General features: G+C 48.5%; 1 protein-coding gene and 2 long non-coding RNA genes across 4 annotated transcripts; 1 reads left to right on the top strand and 2 right to left on the bottom strand.

The window, feature by feature from the left end:
- Positions 1-10,166: 10,166 nt before the first annotated feature.
- Positions 10,167-12,358, bottom strand: Sowaha (sosondowah ankyrin repeat domain family member A). The gene has a single exon (XM_052197298.1). It carries the CDS (start codon positions 12,263-12,265, stop codon positions 10,619-10,621), a length of 1,647 nt encoding a protein of 548 aa, XP_052053258.1. The 5' UTR covers positions 12,266-12,358; the 3' UTR covers positions 10,167-10,618.
- On the bottom strand, positions 10,167-12,410 carry LOC127695276 (uncharacterized). Its single transcript, XR_007979931.1, has 2 exons — positions 12,316-12,410; positions 10,167-10,498 (listed from the first exon to the last, which is right to left on the bottom strand). It is a non-coding gene; the product is annotated as an uncharacterized LOC127695276 (long non-coding RNA).
- Positions 12,411-13,244: 834 nt separating this feature from the next.
- Positions 13,245-17,785, top strand: LOC127695274 (uncharacterized). 2 transcript variants are annotated; one of them, XR_007979930.1, is made up of 3 exons: positions 13,245-13,927; positions 14,608-14,699; positions 16,284-17,785. It is a non-coding gene; the product is annotated as an uncharacterized LOC127695274 (long non-coding RNA). The 2 variants fall into 2 exon arrangements; XR_007979929.1 differs by lacking the exon at positions 13,245-13,927 and having other exon boundaries at positions 13,952-14,699.
- Positions 17,786-18,818: the final 1,033 nt, after the last annotated feature.

The following is an 18,818-nucleotide window of genomic DNA, read 5'->3' as shown; positions in this document are numbered from 1 at the left end:
TCACAAGCCCTGCACACCCCCTGGGATGGCGAGGCCCTCTGTCAGAGCTAGTGAGAGAGAAAAACACTGCAGCTTAAGGTGTAAATGAGTTTTGTATTTTGTCTTCTGATAAATTCTCTAAGAGGAGCATGCATTGCCTGCACAGACAAGGAGAAGTGCGTGTGTGTATGTATGTATACATGTGTGTGTGTGTGTGTGTGTGTGTGTGTGTGTGTCACTGACAAACTCCAGCAGCAGTCCAGGCTAACCAGAATGGAAGATGGACTTGACAGAGTGTCAGTTTGGCCCAGCAATGTCTGGAGAGACTAGAGAACCAAGTTTGAAAGCAGGAGAGACTGAGGGGCATGCCCCTGCCCCTCCACCCCACCCCAGCAATTGCCAACTGACCTGGTAACTGGATCACCACCACAAAAGCTTAGGTCTTGGGCTAGTGAGATGTCTCCACTGTCAAAAGAACTTGCTGTGCAAGTATGATAACCTGAGTTCAAACCCCAGATGCCACAGAAGAGAACCAACTCCCAGAAGTTGTCTTTTTCTAAATTTATTTATTCTTTTAGGTATGAGTACGCTGCTGCTATCCTCAGACACACCAGAAAAGGATATCAGATCCCGTTACAGATTACAGATGTTTGTAAGCCACCTTGTGGTTGCTGGGATTTGAACTCAGGACCTTTGGAAGAACAGTTAGTGCTCTTAACCACTGAGCCATCTCTCCAGCCCCAGAAGTTGTCTTTTGACTCTGCATGCATGCTATAGCATTCCCATATCCATACACAAACATGGTTTTGTCTAATCATCACCAACCAACTCTGCCTCCTCCAAAACAAACAAACAAACAAACAAAGTCCACTAAATTTAAAGTCTGTCATCATAGCACTTGCCAGGCAGAGGTAGGAAGTTTTTCTTGAGAACCATGAGTTACTGACCAACTTAGCCACTTATTGAGAACACACACACACACACCTCAAAACACAAAATTGAACTTATCCAGCTGTTGGTTGGAGACCAGCTCTGAATCAGCCAGACAGACAAGAAGGGAGCAGAGGGAGGGAATTGAAGATGAGGCCTGAAGTCCCAGAAAGGCTGCTAGTGCTCGTACTATGTTTGGAAAAGGCCAACCCTGGGGTGTTATGTGATGGTCCAAAAGACAGGACAAACTCATTTGTACATCAGCCCCACGTACAGACAACCAGCTTCACAAATTAACATGAGACCGGCTTCGGTATCTCAGCTGCAAACAGCAGGGGTAAGACTATTTTCTCACAAAATCTCAGGGTATTTTTGGAAGTTGGGCACATTAAAGGGCATGTGTATGTGTATTTAAAGCCAACAGACCTCAAAGTGAGAAATCTCTGCTTCTGGGCTTGTTTTCTGATGTGCATTGTACTAAGTGCAAATGGCTGCGAACTGTAAATGGCCGTATTCATACTAAAAGCATCAGTTACAACAGTCGGCTATTGAGCACAGAACAATCTTCTCATTGTGAGATTTTATAAAAAGCATATGGGGCTCCTGCTGAGGCCACTGCGGATTCTAACGTTACGCTTTCCTTTTGTAGCCTTGAGCCCTGTGGGCAGGGTCTGGCCACCAAGGTCTCCTCTGCATGGAAGTTGCTGATCTCTGCCTGTTGCCCTACGTAATTCCCGCTGAATGCTTCTATTCTGATATTCTAAGAAACACTGTCCGCTCAGTCAATGGAAAGTGTATTTCAGAGCATTTCTAGCTTATGGGTGGGGCAGGGACGACTGCCACCTTCTGGCTAGAACAAACCTTGGTTCCGCACCGTTTTCTTCGAAGGGGGAAATAACGAGATCTCCATGCTCAACCCTGATGGTTTTTGAGAGCCACAGTTCCAGAGCTGGTCCTTGTGTCCAGCCTAATCTTACTTATCTCCTTCTTACCTGCTCTCTGGAATTCAGAACAGAGCATCCCAGACTTCAAGATTTTGGGGGTACCAGAAACCTGACGCGTTGGCCCTGCGGTACCCCGCCAGCAGATGGCACTGTTCCCTTACCATGGAAGCTTCCGCCCACACAGTGGCCACCCGCAGCCTGGGGAACTCGGACAAGCTCTCGGCTAGCCATCAGGTCTTGGCTGGGCTCTGATGGGCAATGTACTTGTTAGGCTTGAAAGCTATAACTGAGCCTTTTGCTTCTGTCGGAAAGAAATTCTGGCTAGCTAAGAAGGAACAGGCTAGCTTGCCTTTCACTGTCACCAGGCCTACGTTGTAAAATTGTTGAGTAAATGAGATGTGCCGAGGAGGGGGGCTGGGGCTGCGGGCCCAGAGCATCCATCCCGGAGTGTATCTGTCCTCCGCCTCCGCAGCTTGAGCAGTGATTCGGTGTTGCTCACGCCCTCGGCTGCTGAAGGCGGCGGCCTGGGCTTTGCTGGATGTTTGGCTTGGGCTGCTGTTGCTGGGCAACAGGCATCACCGCGGCCTCGCGCTCATCCCGCCCCCGCTGTTCCTCCACCTCCTAAGAATTTAATTGGGGTACTTTTTACTTTAATACTGTAAATTGGAATGGGGAAGCTGTGTTCTTCAGCACCCCAGGCTGTCGAGAACATTTTGCTAGTTACAAAACGTACCTCAGCCGGTAACTAACGGAAACCGGATCCTCACTGATACTGAATGCAGCTCAGGCCATTCAGATGGCAAAGGCTCCCAGGGAAGCTTAGGGCAGATGCTCTGTACCCAGAAGAGGTGAATGGCAGGACGAGGAGTACACTTGCTGTGAAGAAATCCTCTCAAGATCCCAGTGTTATTGTCACAGCCCGGCTACCGCTTGGGGGAGGGCACTGCCTGTTATCTTTGGTATTTAAATCACCCTGCATTTCCCACCAAGAGTAGTTCTTTTTCCTCTGTTGGAGAGGAATAGGTTAAGATATCTTCTTTCTCTCCCCACCCCCGTTCCCTGCTCGTTGCTTTCTCTTATTTTCCTACATCTTCCCCTTCTACTTCCCCTCCTCCCTGGCTCCTCTCCTCTCTTTCCTTCAGAGATTCTTCTTCTTCTCCTCCTCCTCCTCCCCTCCTCCCCTTTCCTCCCCCTTCCTCCTCCTCCCCTCCCCTCCTCCCTCTTCCTCTTCCTCCCCCTCCTCCTCTTTCTCCTCCTTTCCCCCTCTTCCTCTTCCTTTCCTCCTCCTTCCTTCTCCTCGCCCTCATCCCCCTCCTCCTCCATCCTCTTCCCTCTTCATCCCCTCCTCCCCTCCTTTCCCCCTCCTCCCCCTTCTCCTGCTCCCCATCCCCCTTCTCCACCTTCCTCCTCCCCTTCCTCCCCTTCCTCCTCCTTCCCCTTCCTCCCCCTCCTCCCCTTCCTCCTCCTCCCCCATCCCCCTTCTTCTCTGCCTTCCTCCTCCTCCCCTCCTCCCCTTCCTCCTCCTCCCCTTCCTCCCCCTCCTCCCCTTCCTCCTCCTCCCCATCCCCCTTCTCCTCTGCCTTCCTCCTCCTCCCCTCCTCCCCTTCCTCCTCCTCTCCCTCCTCCCCTTCCCCCTCCTCCCCTTCCTCCTCCCCCTTCCTCCTCATCCTCCCCTCCCTCCTCGTCCTCCCCCTCCTCTTTCAGACTTATTTTTGTTTGCTACTCTGCCTGCATGTAAACCAATGTGTCACGTTCGTGAAGAAGCTGGATCCCTGAATCTGGAGTTACAGATGGCTGTGAAGGACCACGTGGCTGCTGGGAACTGAACCCAGGTCCCCTGCAGGAGCAAGCAGGGCTCTTAACCACTGAGCCACCTCTCCAGCCCCTGAGAGCACCTTTGTAAAGATTGACAGGTGCTTTCAGCTCTCTTGGTGGCAGTCTCGGTGAAGGTAAGGATAGCAGAGGACTGTGAGCTAAGAGAGACAGTGTTTACGTGGGAGGCAGAGTCAGGAGGGTATTTGTGAGTTCGAGGCCAGTCTGGTCTATAGAGTGAGTTCCAGGACAGCCAAGGCTGCATAGATAAACTTGAGTGACTTAAACCCCCCCACCCCCCAATGTTCCCCACCCCCTACCCCCGCTCAGTGATTGAAGGTACCAGATGCCAATTCTGACAACTGAGTTTCATCTCCAGGTCCTGCACAGCAGAAGGAAAGAGCTGACTCCTGAAAGTCGTTCTCTGGCTCCATACATGTACCATGTCTCACACACCCCTTCTCTGGCTCCATACATGTACCATGTCCCATACACCCCTTCTCTGGCTCCATACATGTACCATGTCTCACACACCCCTTCTCTGGCTCCATACATGTACCATGTCTCACACACCCCTCCACACACACACCCCCACCCCCCACACACATAACATAAACAAAATTTAATAAAATATCGGAAGAGTAATAGTGTTGGCTCTGAAGATGATGGTTATCATTTTGAGACAAGGCTCTAAGTACCCCAGGCTAGCCTTGGACTCTGTATATCAAGGTTCAGGATGACACTGAGCTCCTAGTTTTCTGCCTTCTCTTTATGGGGTTACAGGAATGTACCCCCATAACCACCTTCCGATGATTCTAACTTAAAATATTTTTGTGTTTTATTTTGGAGAAAGGGTCTCACTATGTAGCCCTGGCTGGCCTGGAACTTATCAATGTAGATAAGAAATACTTCTGCCTCTACTTTCTGAGTGTTGGGATTGAAGGCAAGCACCATCATGCCTGCCTTAGATTTAAATATGTATTTATGTATGTATCTACTTAAATCTATGCGTGTATGTATACACAAAGAGCATGCCAGAAGAGGAGACCTGGGGAGCACACAGCTGAAATAGCAAGGTTGGAACAAGGGTGGGAAGCCAGGGGATGGAAGCCCAGGAGCTGAAGAAGTGTGGGGTGAGAGGCAGGGCACCAGCCACCATCCCAGCACTCACTCTCTGGCAGGTACTTGTAACACTGAGGGAGCCTGGAGACCATCACTTATGCTAGTATGACATCGGGCACCACAGATAGCCATTTGTCCTTCCTTCCAGTGATAAGGGGACTGGCCTCGTTGGTAGCTCCTGAGGAACGCTGACTTTTATCTAACAGACAGAATTTGGACCTGACAATGAGACCCTGTTTCAAAAGAACAGACAAAAGAATATTATTTTATGTACACGGGTGTTTTGCCTGCATGTATGTACCTGGTACCTCGTGCCGCAGAATTTAGAAGAGACTGTCGGATCCCCTGGAACTGGAGTCGCAGATAGAGTGGGACCGGAAGCTGGGAATAGAACCCGGGTCATCTGGAGAAGGGGTCAGTGCTCTTACCTGCTGATCCAACTGCTCCAGCCATTTTGATCCTATTTTAATTGCTACCATACAAAGGCAGGTTTCCCTTTACTAGGAAATCATTTTTCCTAATAGAATGAAGCATGTTTGTTTGCAAACACAAATGTAGTTAAAAAAAAAAAGAAGCCAGGCAGTGGTGGCACACACCTTTAATCCCAGCACTTGGGAGGCAGAGGCAGGTGGATTTCTGAGTTCGAGGCCAGCCTGGTCTACAGAGTGAGTTCCAGGACAGCCAGGGCTATACAGAGAAAGCCTGTCTTGAAAAACAAAAACCAAACAAAAAACCAAACAAACCAACCAAACAAAAAGATGTAAAGCAAATCCTGGAAGCAACTCATCACCCGCCCCGCCCCCCACCCCCACCCCATACCACTCAGGTTGCAGATCTCCAAGAGTCCCAACTATTCATTGCTGCCGCTCCTCCTCCCACAGTCTGCTGGGTGGGAACTGCCAGCCTTACCTCCTGTGGAAGAAGGAGATGGAGATGGAGAACAGCCCAGAGTCACTGTTTTAGTTTCTGTCCATAGGATAAGAGCAAAGCAAGGGAGAGAGTCTTTAATCAGACTGGCTGTTCCAGGGCACAGTCCAACCGCACAGAGAATCCAAAGCCGCTGGAGGTTGGAGCTGCAGATCACACTGTGTCCAAACAGGAAGCGGAGAGAGCTGCACACCTGCTGCTGCTCAGCTTCCCCTCTGTTTTACACAGACCCGGATTCCCTGCCCAGGGTGCGCTCCCACCCGAGATCAAGTAATATGATCAAGATCATCCCCAGAGGCCCATCTCTCTAGCTGATTTCAGACTCGGCTTGCCAACACTAACCTTCATGGTCAATCAAAGAGTTTGGGGGTGGTGAGATGCCACCCTGCCACTCACTAGGAGCGAGCCTGGACATGCTCCTTCCCACCTTTGCAGCCCTTTAGCTTACTGACTTAAAATTTAGACATTAATGGGCCAGGGACATGGTTCAGTACTTAGAAGCTCGGTGGGCAATCTCAAAGACCAGAGTTCAGGCCCCAGAACCAATATTAATGCCAGACAGGTGGCCCACCTGTAATTCTAGCTTCAAAAGGCAGAGATGGGGGATCCCTAGAGCACCGTGGTTGGGGACACTAGCTCTATCCATGAATCCTAGGTTGACTGAGAGACCCTGCCTCACTGCAGAAGGTGGACAAACAATTGGCAATTATTTTAGCCATCAACCTTGAGCCTCCACACCAATTTGCACCCACCCACGTGCACCCCGACAATATGTGCCTATACACACACACACACACACATATGCACACACACACAAACACATGCACAAATGGGGTGGGTGAGAAAAGCATCCAGATACTAAGAGTCTATGCCACACACAAGCCTTGTTAATAACTTCAACATATTGAAACTGCGCCTGGAACATACTTTACAAACACAGCTTGCAGATTCATTAACCGTCCCTGCATCTTCATTAGGCAAGAGAGGCTTGTTCTAGAATAAACCCCACCTCCATCAAAGGCAATGGAGTGTGCTGTAGCTGTGACTCACACATCTCTGCACCAACAATTAACTTGTTTTCCATTAAAAGAACTCATTCTCCTCCTGGGACAACCTGTACCACCTTAATGCCTTAACAGTTAATTTTTCTATTACATATATTAATTAATTAATTAATTAACATGTGTCTGGGTGTATTTCATGGTGTGTGTGTGTGTTCACTTGTGCGCAAGTGTATTGCATGCCCACATGTACGGTCTTTAGAAGACAACTTCAGGTGCCTTCCTTGGATGTTGTCTACTTGGCTGGCCTCAAACTCATAAATCCACCTGCCTCTGCCTCCCGTGCTGGGATTAAAGGCATGCGCCACCACTGCCTGGAGTACTTGGATTTTTAATTTGTTTCTTCTGCAGGTTTGTGTTCTGTTTTGTTTTTGGAAGGATTGCTCACTAAGTAGGCTAGGCTAGCTGGGCCCAGGGAACCCTCACTCTCTGCTTTCCCAGCACCAAGATTACAAGAACATGCCATCACACCTTGTTTTTATATCATCATCACCACTACCACCACCATTATCAATTTATTCATGGGCGTGAGTGTTTTGCCTGCATACCACTTGAGTGCCTGGTGCCCAGGGAACTCAGAAAGGATTCCTGACCTCCTGAACTGAAGTTCAGAGGTTGGGAGCCACCATGCTCTACCACGCTGAGAACAAAAGCTCTGGGAGAGCAGCCAGCCTTTAACCCACTTCTCCAGCCCCACAGCACACTTTTTTATTTGTTTGTTTGTTTGTTTGCCTGGTTGGTTGGTTGGTTGGTTTTTAGAGACATGGTCTCTCTATGTAGCCCTGGCTGTCCTGGAACTCACTCTGTACACCAGGCTGGCCTTGAACTCACACCAATCCACCTGCCTCTGCTTCCCAAGTGCTGGGACTAAAGGCGTGCGCTACCATTGCCTGGCTGGGTTGTTTTGTTTTGTTTTAATGTGGATTTTTAGGATCTAATTTAGGTTCATGAGTTTATGAAGCAAGCACTTTACCAACTCACCTCTCTCTCTCTCTCTCTCTCTCTCTCTCTCTCTCTCTCCACCTACTAACGATTTTCTTTTAAGAAAATGAATACACAGTTCCTCCCACACACTGTCATTCTCACTGACTTCCCGAACAGTTCCAGAACAGTCTTGACTTGCAAGTGGACAGCCATGATTCCTAACACCCAAGCTGTGGGGTTGTCGATTCTCAACTCTTAGCAAATGATTCATGTCACCTGTCTTCAGGGTACTGGGGAAATACAGCCTCTGAAATCGCTCTCCTGGGAGGTAGGCTCTCTGTGATGGCTGGTGCTCTTTACTGCTCCTTAGCTGGGATCTTGTCATGTCTGCCTCTGGGACCTTTGTCACCCCCTGTCAATCAGGCTTTCCCTTCTCCACAGAAAACCTCCTAGAGCTTGAGCTGCACCACATGGCTGTGAATATTGCCTCTGTAATTTTTTTTCTGCAGAGGCAGAAGATTTAATTTGCATTTTAAAATAATTTATGCAGATAGCTAGGGTTCCCAGCAGGGTAGGTAGAAAGAGTGGGATCAGGGCTTGCATTTACCTGTGGTGCAGGGTTATAAAGCCTATGTGATTGATTCCTTTCCTTTAAAGAAATCTGAACTCTTTGAATATAGAATGCTTGAAAGGGGTGGTGGAAATAGAAAGAGGACGTTCCAGTAGATGAAACAGGAGCAGGATCTAGGTAGTGGATGATTTTGTCCAATATGGGAGCCGCCCGGGTTTCACCCTCTGGCCCTGGGGATGAGGGTGAAAAGGGAAGGGAGGGGGAGGAGACAGCATGGTGGTCCAGCAGGTACAGCACCTGCCCAGTGGGCCTGACAACCTACATTCAGTGTTGGATCTCACAGTGAAGGAGTGACCGACTCCTGGAGTTTGTGTCCTGACCTCTACATGTGCTCCGTGGTACACACAGACCCACACTCCTTCCTTCTCACACGGGACAAGATGTTTTATTATCATTTTAATGATTTATTTTTATTCGTGTATATGGGTGTGTGTCCACGTAGACGTATGGAGTCCAGAGTTAAAGGAGTCTGTGAACTGACTGATGCGAGTCCTGGGAACCGAAGGGGTTCACTGCAAGAGCTTTGAACACGGTACGCTTTTATCCGCTGAGCCATCTCTCCAGCCTCAATAACAACATTCCATTAAATCAGGAAAACCAGAGGAAGGCACCTCACACAAGCAGAAATAAAAACAGAAACTGTTTATTTCAATGCTTAAATCATTCCATAATTGACTGTTGGGATGCCTTAAAAGATTGCAAAACTCTCACCGACATGGATTGGGGAAGGAAGCCGTATTCCGGCCCACAGGAATCATTCAATATGACTGATGACATGCAAACAGAATTGTCACAGACAGTAATATCATAATTTGATACAAAAAGTTGAGTGAGCAAATAGATCTCACATCTATTTAAAGGGGAGGGGTGCTTTTACAGTTCTACTCTGCCCACCCAGACCTCTTGGCCCATAAGCCTGCTCCATTCATAGGAGGTGCAGAGGTCAAACTAGTCACCTAGGCCGCCGCTCTAGTTTGCTACTTCAAATGGTTTTTGAAATACGAATATCACATACTCATTTGTTCAGAACTTTCATATTAAAAAAAAAGTAGCAATCACTTCAGTTTCTAATAACCAGTTCCTTTTTTCTGGTATAACTTTTGTTTGTGTGTTTGACTAGTCACCCATTACACTGAAAACTATGGATTCAGAATTCACAATTAAATCACAATTTAAAAAAAGATTAAAACGGCATGCCATATCAAAGTAGCCACCAGTTCGTGCTGAACGCAAATACGTCCTGGAGGAGTTTAAAATTATTTACCAAAATGTCTCTTCAACTCTGTGTTCAATCACTTTACTCTCAAGATGTGCGCACGCTTCTTTTTGTTTGTTCATTTTTTTTTACTAATATTTGAGTTTTTCTTCCCCCTGCAGGCTGTGTGTGTGTGTGTGTGTGTGTGTGTGTGCAGGGGTTGTTTGTTTTGTTTTGAGACAGAGTCTCTCTGTGTAGCCCTGACTGGCCTAGAACTTGCTTTGTAGACCAGGTTAGTCTTGAACTGAACTCAGCCTGTCTCTGCCTCCCAAGTGCTAGGATTAAAGGTGTAGACCACAAGCCCAATCTTACCCTTGTTTCTCAATATTTGACATTCACAGTATAATTGGAATTAATTACATTCATTAGGCTCACAATAGTTACTCCATGTTCAAGGTTCCAGAGTCTGTTCTGCCTACGCTGAGGTAGATGAGCTTGAGAGTTGCTGGCGTAAGACTAATTTCTTTCAGATTCAACCATCTTTTTTTAAAAAAGATTTCCAAAATACTTAGCAAAAAAAAAAAAAAAAAAAAGTCTTACTACTTTGCCTGGAAAATGGAAAAAAATAGAATTTCAAAAGGTATTATCAACGTTGCTGTGCCTCCTTTTAATTTGAAAACAGAATAAAAGCATCAAATTACAAAGCCACTACAGATCTTAAAGTTGCCATCTTTGAATATCTAGAAAGCCACCCTCTACTTCTGATTTGGGCCTGTGTCCACCCAGGCGCCTCTGATTAACACCTCCAGGGACCAGACCAGCTGCTGCCCCTTAACCTTTGACCCTAAACTTCAAGTCTCCTCCCAAGATCAGGCATGACTGCTTGGTTCCTCTTCCAGAGAACAAGAATCCCAATCTCTGCAGGCAAGTCACATTTCAAACAGAAGGTGGCGGCCCATCTGGTTACAGCAGGCTGCAATAGATAAAATTGGAAGTGAGACAGGCTGCAGGTGTTGGACCTGTCTTGGACAGGCTTGGACGGTGTGCCACAGGCCCTGGTAGGTCAACCAAGGCCTTGGTACTCCGAGGCCATTCAGGTTGGAGGGGGCAGACTGGGCACTAAACCAGCTAAAGGTACTGGAGTGGGTCGACGAGAGATTTCGGTGAACGATGGCAAACCACCACGGATCTTGGTCTTTTTTCGGGGAGCCATGGGCGAGGCCCCCAAGAACTTGCTGAAGGAGCTCGACTTCTTCAAGCCACGAGCCAGGTCCTGGAGCATTAAGTCGTCGGCCAGAACGCCCAGAAACGCGCTAGTGGTAGATCCGAGGATGGTGGCGGCCACTTGCACAGGGTGCCGAGACACGAGGCTCCCACTGCCACCACTGGCCACATCAGGCTCAGTAGTAGATCGCAGGCCAGGGTCACCCAGTAAACGCCGCAGCGCATAGGAGGAGCCAGGCCGCAGGTACTGGTAGGCACGCCGGCCGCTGTAGTCGCGTACGTGCACTTGGGCGCCCAAGCGCACCACCAGCAGCACCGCGGCATCCTCGTGGCCGTGCAGAGCCGCCAGGTGCAGCGGCGTGTAGCCACCGTGGGAGCGCGCGTTCACGTCCACAGGCGCGCCCCCACGCCGCGCCACCTCCACCAGCTGTAAAGCCATCTCCCGGTCGCCGCTCTTGGCCGCCCAGTGTAGGGCGGTGAAGCCGGACATGAAGTCGCGCTTAGCAGCCAGGCCGCGGTCCCGCAAGAGCAGCCCGTGCAGCTGGTGGCTCCAACGGCCGCTGGCCGTGCGTACCAGCCACTCGTGCTCCGTGGGCTCCAGGGGCACCGCGGGTGGCGGTGGTGGCGCGACGGGCACCTCCTCCGTGTCCGGGCTCAGCAGGCGCGGGCCGGCGCGTGACAGGCGCCTGAGATGCGGGGAGCGGCCGGGTCCTAGGTGGAGTCCCAGACCAGACTCCTCTACCGAGAGCCGCCGCAGGAGCATCGGGGAGCCCCGCGGGCTCGGCTCCTCCGAGCGCTGCCGACGCAGGCCTTGCTCCTCCGCGCGGATCCGCAGCGCCGCGGGGCCAGGGACGACGCAGCGCACAGGCAGCATGCAAGGCTTCAGCTGTGGCACTTGCGCCGTGGGAGGTGCAGGCTCCGGGCCTGGAGACTCTGTGCTCTGCAGGGCCAGCCCCGACGGCACGCTGGCTGGTCGGGCGAGCTCCGAGGACCTAGGTAGCTCCAGATCCTCGGGTCCCCCGGGCTCTGGCTCTGAGCCTGGTGGAGCCTCAACCTGGGTGACTCCTGAGGGTGGGGTCTCAGGGGTGTGCTGTAGCTCGGATGGTGTGGACGCGTCCTCCGGCGTTTTTCCAGACTGCGGTGGGGAATGGGGAGCCCCGGGGGCACAGTTGTCCTCCGCTGGGACAGCAGGACACTCGGCCAGCACGGCTGGCACCTCAGGGCTGGAGAGAAGGGGAGCCTCGGGTCCTTCCGGTGGCCGCGGCTTCTTTCTCAGCACCACGAACTTGACCCCGTCCAGCTCCTTCACCACGGCCACGTTGTTGACGAACTGCTTGAAGCGGTCCCTACGGGCCGCGCGACCCCGTGGGTCCCCAGCGTCCAGCAGCGGCTTGAAGCGGCTCAGCAGCTCGGAGTTGCGCACCTGCCCGCCGTGCTCCCGTAGGAAGCCCAGCACCGCCGCTTGGCTCACCCCTGCGGCGGCGGCGGCGGCAGCGGCAGCAGCTGCCAGCGCCATGCTCGGTCCCTGCGACTCCCGGGTCGCCCCAGCCTCCCAGCCAGGCTCACCTGGGGCTCTGATTCCTGAAACTGGACTGCAGTCACACCCTCGCCGCTGTGCTGGGAAGTCTCCGGGCGAAGGGCACTTGGGACTTCTGCCCTCCGCCTTCGCCGGACCTGGCCCCCAGACTGGGGGGTAGATTGCTGCTGAGAGGTCCTGTCCAATGGGCGCCGGGCTCCATGCCCCTGCGCGGTGCTCGGCTTACAGGTGACAGCTGCCACTGGAGGTGCGGAGGGAATGGGAAAGCCGAACCTCTCTGCACTGCCCCCACCCCAACTCCAGAATTAAAGGCGCAGCAGCGCTCTTCAGCTCAGCTCCCGGTTGCTAGGTGGGTGTGTTCCCTGGGGGATGTTGCAGTGGACTGAGCGGGGCGGGGCTATTTATTACCTTCAGCACTATTTACCACAAAAATGAAAGCAATATTTTACATATATATATGTCCTTGTACTACATATATTGCATCAATACCTCTCCAATGTCTGATGCTTTTCATACAGAAAAAAACGGACTCACAAAATTCACAGCAAGAACAGTTCTCTGTGTGGTATTGACTGCAGAGTACTAGAGGCTTCCAAGAGGTTTGTAAAGCAGTTTTCTCATGGTAAGATAATACTTTTTAAAATGGGGAGCTTGCGGGGCGGTGGTGGCGCACGCCTTTAATCCCAGCACTTGGGAGACAGAGGCAGGCGGATTTCTGAGTTGGAGGCCAGCCTGATCTACAGAGTGAGTTCCAGGACAGCCAGGGCTGCACAGAGAAACCCTGTCTCGAAAAACCATAAATAAATACATAAATAAATAAATAAATAAATAATAAAATGGGGATTTTTGTGAGCTACGTTTTTATTATTTGTTGACTTTCTGTCTGTGTCTGTGTCTCTTTCTGTGTCTCTGTCTGTGTCTCTGTCTCTCTCTCTCTCTCTCTGTGTATGTGTGTGTGTGTATGTGTGTGTGCTGTAGGTCAGAAGATAACTTGAGACATGTGTTCAGCTTTTCCAACATCTCTCGAGCTCTGGAGTGATTTTGTGGCAGGCACCTTTACTCCCTGAACCACTCCTAAAGCTCGCCCTTTATTTTTGTCTCTATTAAGTTCAAGCTGGTCTGGAACTTGGGATGCCACTGCCTCAGTCCTGAGTGCTAGGATTATAGGTGTGTGCCACTGCGCCACCAAAACAACCCATTTCATATAGGATTTCAGGAATAAACCCACAGGAAAAAACAAAGAAGGAAAAAATATCAGCAGAAATGACCATTAACATTTTGACACACTTTCTTCCACTCTGTATCCATATGTCTGTTATATTTTAAAAAATTAAAAACAAATTAGGAAGTATATTAAGGTATTAAATATGGAACCCAGGGCCTTACAAACAGCCCCGTGCTGTTTCTAAAACTTCGGTTATTTCACAAATATTTATTGAGAACACAGACAGGACCCTTCAGGCTGTGATACATGTTAGCAGAGATAAACGCTTTGACCTAGCAGAGCGCATTTATCAGGAGGAAACAGACGTCAGACAGCACTGTCATAAGTGACGGGAGCTGTAGCATTCACTACAAATACTGCAGAAACAGCATGGCGAGGTTCAACAGGGACAGGCTGGGCGGTTCAGCTGGGCAGAGGTGCAGGGTGGGACCCACTGGGAAGGCAGTGGGGAAGCAAGGGCCTGGGGAGGGGAGTTCTGCAGAAGGGAAAAGAGCTTCTTCAGAAGAGGAAGCCTCGAGGGTGGAGGCGGGGCCGCTTGGTTCATGTTTGTTGTTTCCAACTTTTATTTATGTGTGTACATGGTAGGCACAGGCTGGCATGCTGTGGTGCAGGGACAGAGGTTAGAGACTTCAGGCAGGAGTTCCCCCCTTCCACCATGTGGACTCAGAGAGGATTTAACCCAGCTCAGACACCTTTGGAGGGTGGGGTTCTTTCTGAGAAAGTCTCTCATATGACCCATGATGACCTCAAAGTCCTTCAGAGGCTGTCCTTAAACTTCTGATCATCCTGTCCTCACCTTCTGCCCTCACCTCCTATGCTGAGAGTACAAGTTTTCAACACTGTGCGTGCGTGCGTGCATGCGTGTGTGTGTGTGTGTGCGCGCACCTGTGTGTGTGTGTGTGTGTGTGTGTGTGTGTTTATCTAACTAGACTAAGTATAATCCCAGGCTAGCCTAGAACTTATAGTTTTCCTCTCTTACTCTTCTGAGTGCTGGGACTACAGGTGTGAACCATCACACTGGGCTTTTTTGTTGTTGCTTTTTATTGTTTTTGTCTTTTGTTTGTTTGTTCTTGAGACTAGGTCTCTCTATGTTAAGGTTCTAACTGACCTGAAACTACATAGACCAGGCTAGCCCAAATTTATAGAGACCCACCTGCGTCTGTCAATACCTGAGTGCTGGGATTAAAGGTATGTGCCATGAAGCCTGGGTAGCTGGGCTTTTGAATAGGGTTTTGTTGTTGTTGTTGTTGTTTGGACAGGGTTTCTCTGAATAGCTCTGGTTGTCCTGAAACTCATTCTATAGACCAGGATAGACTGGAACAGAGATATCTGCCTGCCTCTGCATCCCAAGTGCTGGGATTAAGTAGGCACCATCATGTGTGGCTAGTATCTTTTCTTTTTAATTTTTAAAAATTTCATATTATGTGTTTTGTCTGTGTACTACATGCATGCCTCACGCCAGCAGAGGCCAGAGGAGGGTATCAGACCCCAGGAGCTGGAGTTAGGAAAGGTGGCGAGCTGCCACCTGGTAGCTAGGAACTGAACCCAGGTCCTCAGGAAGCTTGGCAAATGTTCTTAACCACCGAGCCTTCTCTCCAGCCCTCTTATCTCCTTATTCTATGTTAACAATATTTTCCAGTTGTCATTTATCTTTTAATTTTGTTTTCTGATGACACTCATTTTAGACAACTGGCTTTATTTGTAAGTATTGCACCTTTCACTGAAAGTTATAAATGTAAAACAAGACTTATCCCAGCACTGAATAAATAGCTCAGCTGGGCAGTGGTGACACACACCTTTAATTCCAGCACTTGGGAGGCAGAGGCAGGTGGATTTCTGAGTTCGAGGCCAGCTTGTTCTACAGAGTGAGTTCCAGGACAGCCAGGGCTATACAGAGAAACCCTGTCTCGAAAAACCAAAAAAGAAAGAAAGAAAGAAAGAAAGAAAGAAAGAAAGAAAGAAAGAAAGAAAGAAAGAAAGAAAGAAAGAAATAGCTCAGTGCTTAAGAACACTGGCTGTTTTTTTAGAGATCCTGAGTTCAATTCCCAGCAACCACATGGTGGCTCACAACCATCTGTAATGGGGTCTGATGCCCTCTTCTGTTGTGTCTGAAGACAGCTGCAGTGTACATATATTAAATAATAAATAAATAAATCTTTAAATAAAGGACAGCCAGGGCTATACAGAGAAACCCTGTCTTGAAAAAACAAAAAAAAAAATCTTTGAATAAAAAGAAAATATAAATAAAAAAAGAGAAAGTATCGCTACCATGTGAAAGAACATTTAGGACGAATGTCTCCTGTATTATCAATCAACATAAAGAGTGAAAACAGCATATTTGTGAGAACATTTTGTTGTGTTTCAACATATTATTTTACCTATTTTGTCTGTACATATGTGTGAGTGCCTCCGCATGTGTGTGGAAGTCAGGGAACAAGTCTCAGGAGTCAGGGATCCTCTTTGGGCAAAACTCTCAGAAACCAGATTCTCCTGCCACGGTACTGAAGCCTCAGAAGTTACTGGCTGCTTTTTCAAAGGACCCATGTTTGATTCCTAATACCCACATGGTGACTCAGAACCATCTGTAACTCCAGGTCCAGGGAACCTGATGCCCTCTTCTTCTCTTTGTGGGCTTGTTGACAAACACCATTATCCACTAGACTATCTTGCTAGCCTGATCCATGTTACTTTTTCTTAAAATCTACCCCAAGCCACACCCTAATGAAACCTGCCTCAAAGTCCCCAAGTCTATGACACTGCCTTTGTCTACAGCTGACTCCAGAAGCATCCATTGCCTATTTCGTGTGTAAGCAGTAAGCCGGGGCCCTGCGAAGAAGCTATAACCAGCCTTTGAGGAAGTCACCACTCAATGGATCTAAGAAGAACTGCCATACAGCTTTGCAACTGGGCACAGGAAATGGACTCTCCAGGTGCTTGCCAGAAGGGTGGGTCAAGGGCAGTGGACTACGGGGAAACTGAAAGGTCCTCGTGACCAGATGAAGGCTTGGGAGGACAGAAAGCTAAGCTCAGAGCAAGGCATGCCAAGCTTGTTTGCAGTTTAGGGTGTGTCTGTCCCACAGCTACAGGAGAAGATAACACCAAGGTAGCACTCCCGCAGTGGGTGAGAGGCCCTTGGGTGCTAGAATGGACTTTATCCTGTCTGTAGTAGAATTCCACAGAGAACTTTCTTTCTCTTAGTTTACTGGGTTGGAGAGATGGCTCAGTGGTTAAGAGTGCACAGTGCTTTCACAGAGGACCTGAGTTTGGCTCCCAGCAACTATATAAGGCAGCTCACAACTACCTGTAATTCCTGTTCCAGGGGACCTGACACCTCTGGCTTCCACAAGCACGGCTCACGTTTTTCATGCACCCACATACATATACATATAATTAAAAATTAAAAGAAGGGGGCCAGAGAGGTGGCTCTGAGGTTGAAAGCACTGCCTGCTCTTCCAGAGGTCCTGAGTTCAATTCCCAGCAACCACAAGGTGGCTCACAACCATCTGTAATGGGATCCGGTGTGCTCTTCTGGTGTGCAGGCATATAGGCAGTCAGGATACTGTGCACATAATAAATAAATAAATAAATAAATAAATAAATAAATAAATAAATAAATCTTTTTAAAATTAACATAAGGGCTGGAGAGATATCTCAGTGGTTAAGAGCCCTGGTTGCTCTTACAGAGGTTTCCAGCACCCACATGGCTGCTCACAACTATTCATAACTCCAGCTCCAAGGGATCTGATGCTGACCTCCACGACTACCAGGCACACATATGAGGCATATACATGCATATAGGCATATACATGCATATAGGCATATACATGCATATAGGAATACACTCACACCCAAATATAAAATAATTGGTTTTTTGAGACAGTGTTTCTCTGTGTATCCCTGGCTGACCTGGAACAACTTACTCTGAAGACCAGGCTGGCTTTGAACTAACAGCAATCCTCCTGCCTCTGTTTCCAAAGTACTGTGACCAAAGACATGCAACACTACCACCCAGCTAAAATAAACACTTTTAAAATAATTTTTCTTTTTTTTCTTTCCTTTTTTAAGAATCAACAGATAACACAATTCCCAGGCGCAGAATCTAGCATCATAAATTTATCAACTATTCTATGTTAGTAATCTTCCAGTAGCGGATTAGCTAGTATATGCTGCCTGAACTGACAACCTCCCACTTACATTGAGTCTGCCTTGCTCCTGCAGTCCAAAAAAAAAAAAAAAAGAAAATAGGAAATAAAATTATTTTTTAAAAAGTGAAATATTTATATTTTATTGTTATTGTTTTGGTTTTTAATCACATTTATTCTCTCTCTCTCTCTCTCTCTCTCTCTCTCTCTCTCTCTCTCTCTCTCTCTCTGTGTGTGTGTGTGTGTGTGTGTGTGTGTTAAAGCCGTGGCAAATGAGCAAAGGTCAGAAGACAATCTGCAGTGGTCAGTTCTTTCCATCCACCATGTGGGTCCCAGGCTTGAGAGCAGGAGCCCTTACCTCTTGCACATTCTTGCCAGCCCTGTTTGGTTGTTTATTTGTTGAGTAAGGGTCTTACTGTTGCCCAGACCGATATAAAATTTACTCTATAACCCAGGCTGCCCTTGAACTCATGAAGATCTTCAGTTTTAACTTCAAGCGTGAGCTAGAGCAGTGGTAGCGCACACCTTTGATCCCAGCACTTGGAAGGCAGAGGCAGGTGAATTTCTTAGTTCGAGGCCAGTCTGGTCTACAGAGTGAGTTCCAGGACAGCCAGGGCTACATAAAGAAACCCTGTCTTGAAAACAAACAAACAAACAAACAAACAAACAAACAAAACAAAAAAGAAACTTCAAGCATGAATCACCATACCAGCTTATTGATTTTCTGATCAGAAAGATCAGTATTTATGGTTTCCCAATTTGCAAGAGTTTCCAAAATACAAAAAGGACTATGATTTGTTAGAGAGCCAAGCCACTCAGTATTTTCCTACTGCCTTCCAGTGAGATTTATTTATTAGTGTTTGGGGACTGTGTCTCATATAACCCAGCTTAGCCTTGAACTTGATAATCAATGAAGACAGCTAGGAGTCCTTGGAGGGACAGACAGCCTCAAACCCCGACACACACACACACACACACACACACACACACACACACACAGAGAGAGAGAGAGAGAGAGAGAGAGAGAGAGAGAGAGAGAGACAGAGAGAGAGAGAGAATAGCCAGGATTACCTTGAACTCCCAGTCTCCTGATCTCTCCCCCTCAGTCTCCCAGGTGTTAGTGTTTACATACACCACTGTTTCAGGCCCCTACTTATGCATTCAT

This window comes from Apodemus sylvaticus, chromosome 10 (assembly GCF_947179515.1).
Source record: "Apodemus sylvaticus chromosome 10, mApoSyl1.1, whole genome shotgun sequence".
NCBI lineage: Eukaryota > Metazoa > Chordata > Mammalia > Rodentia > Muridae > Apodemus > Apodemus sylvaticus.
This window is presented reverse-complemented; position numbering and strand designations above follow the sequence as displayed.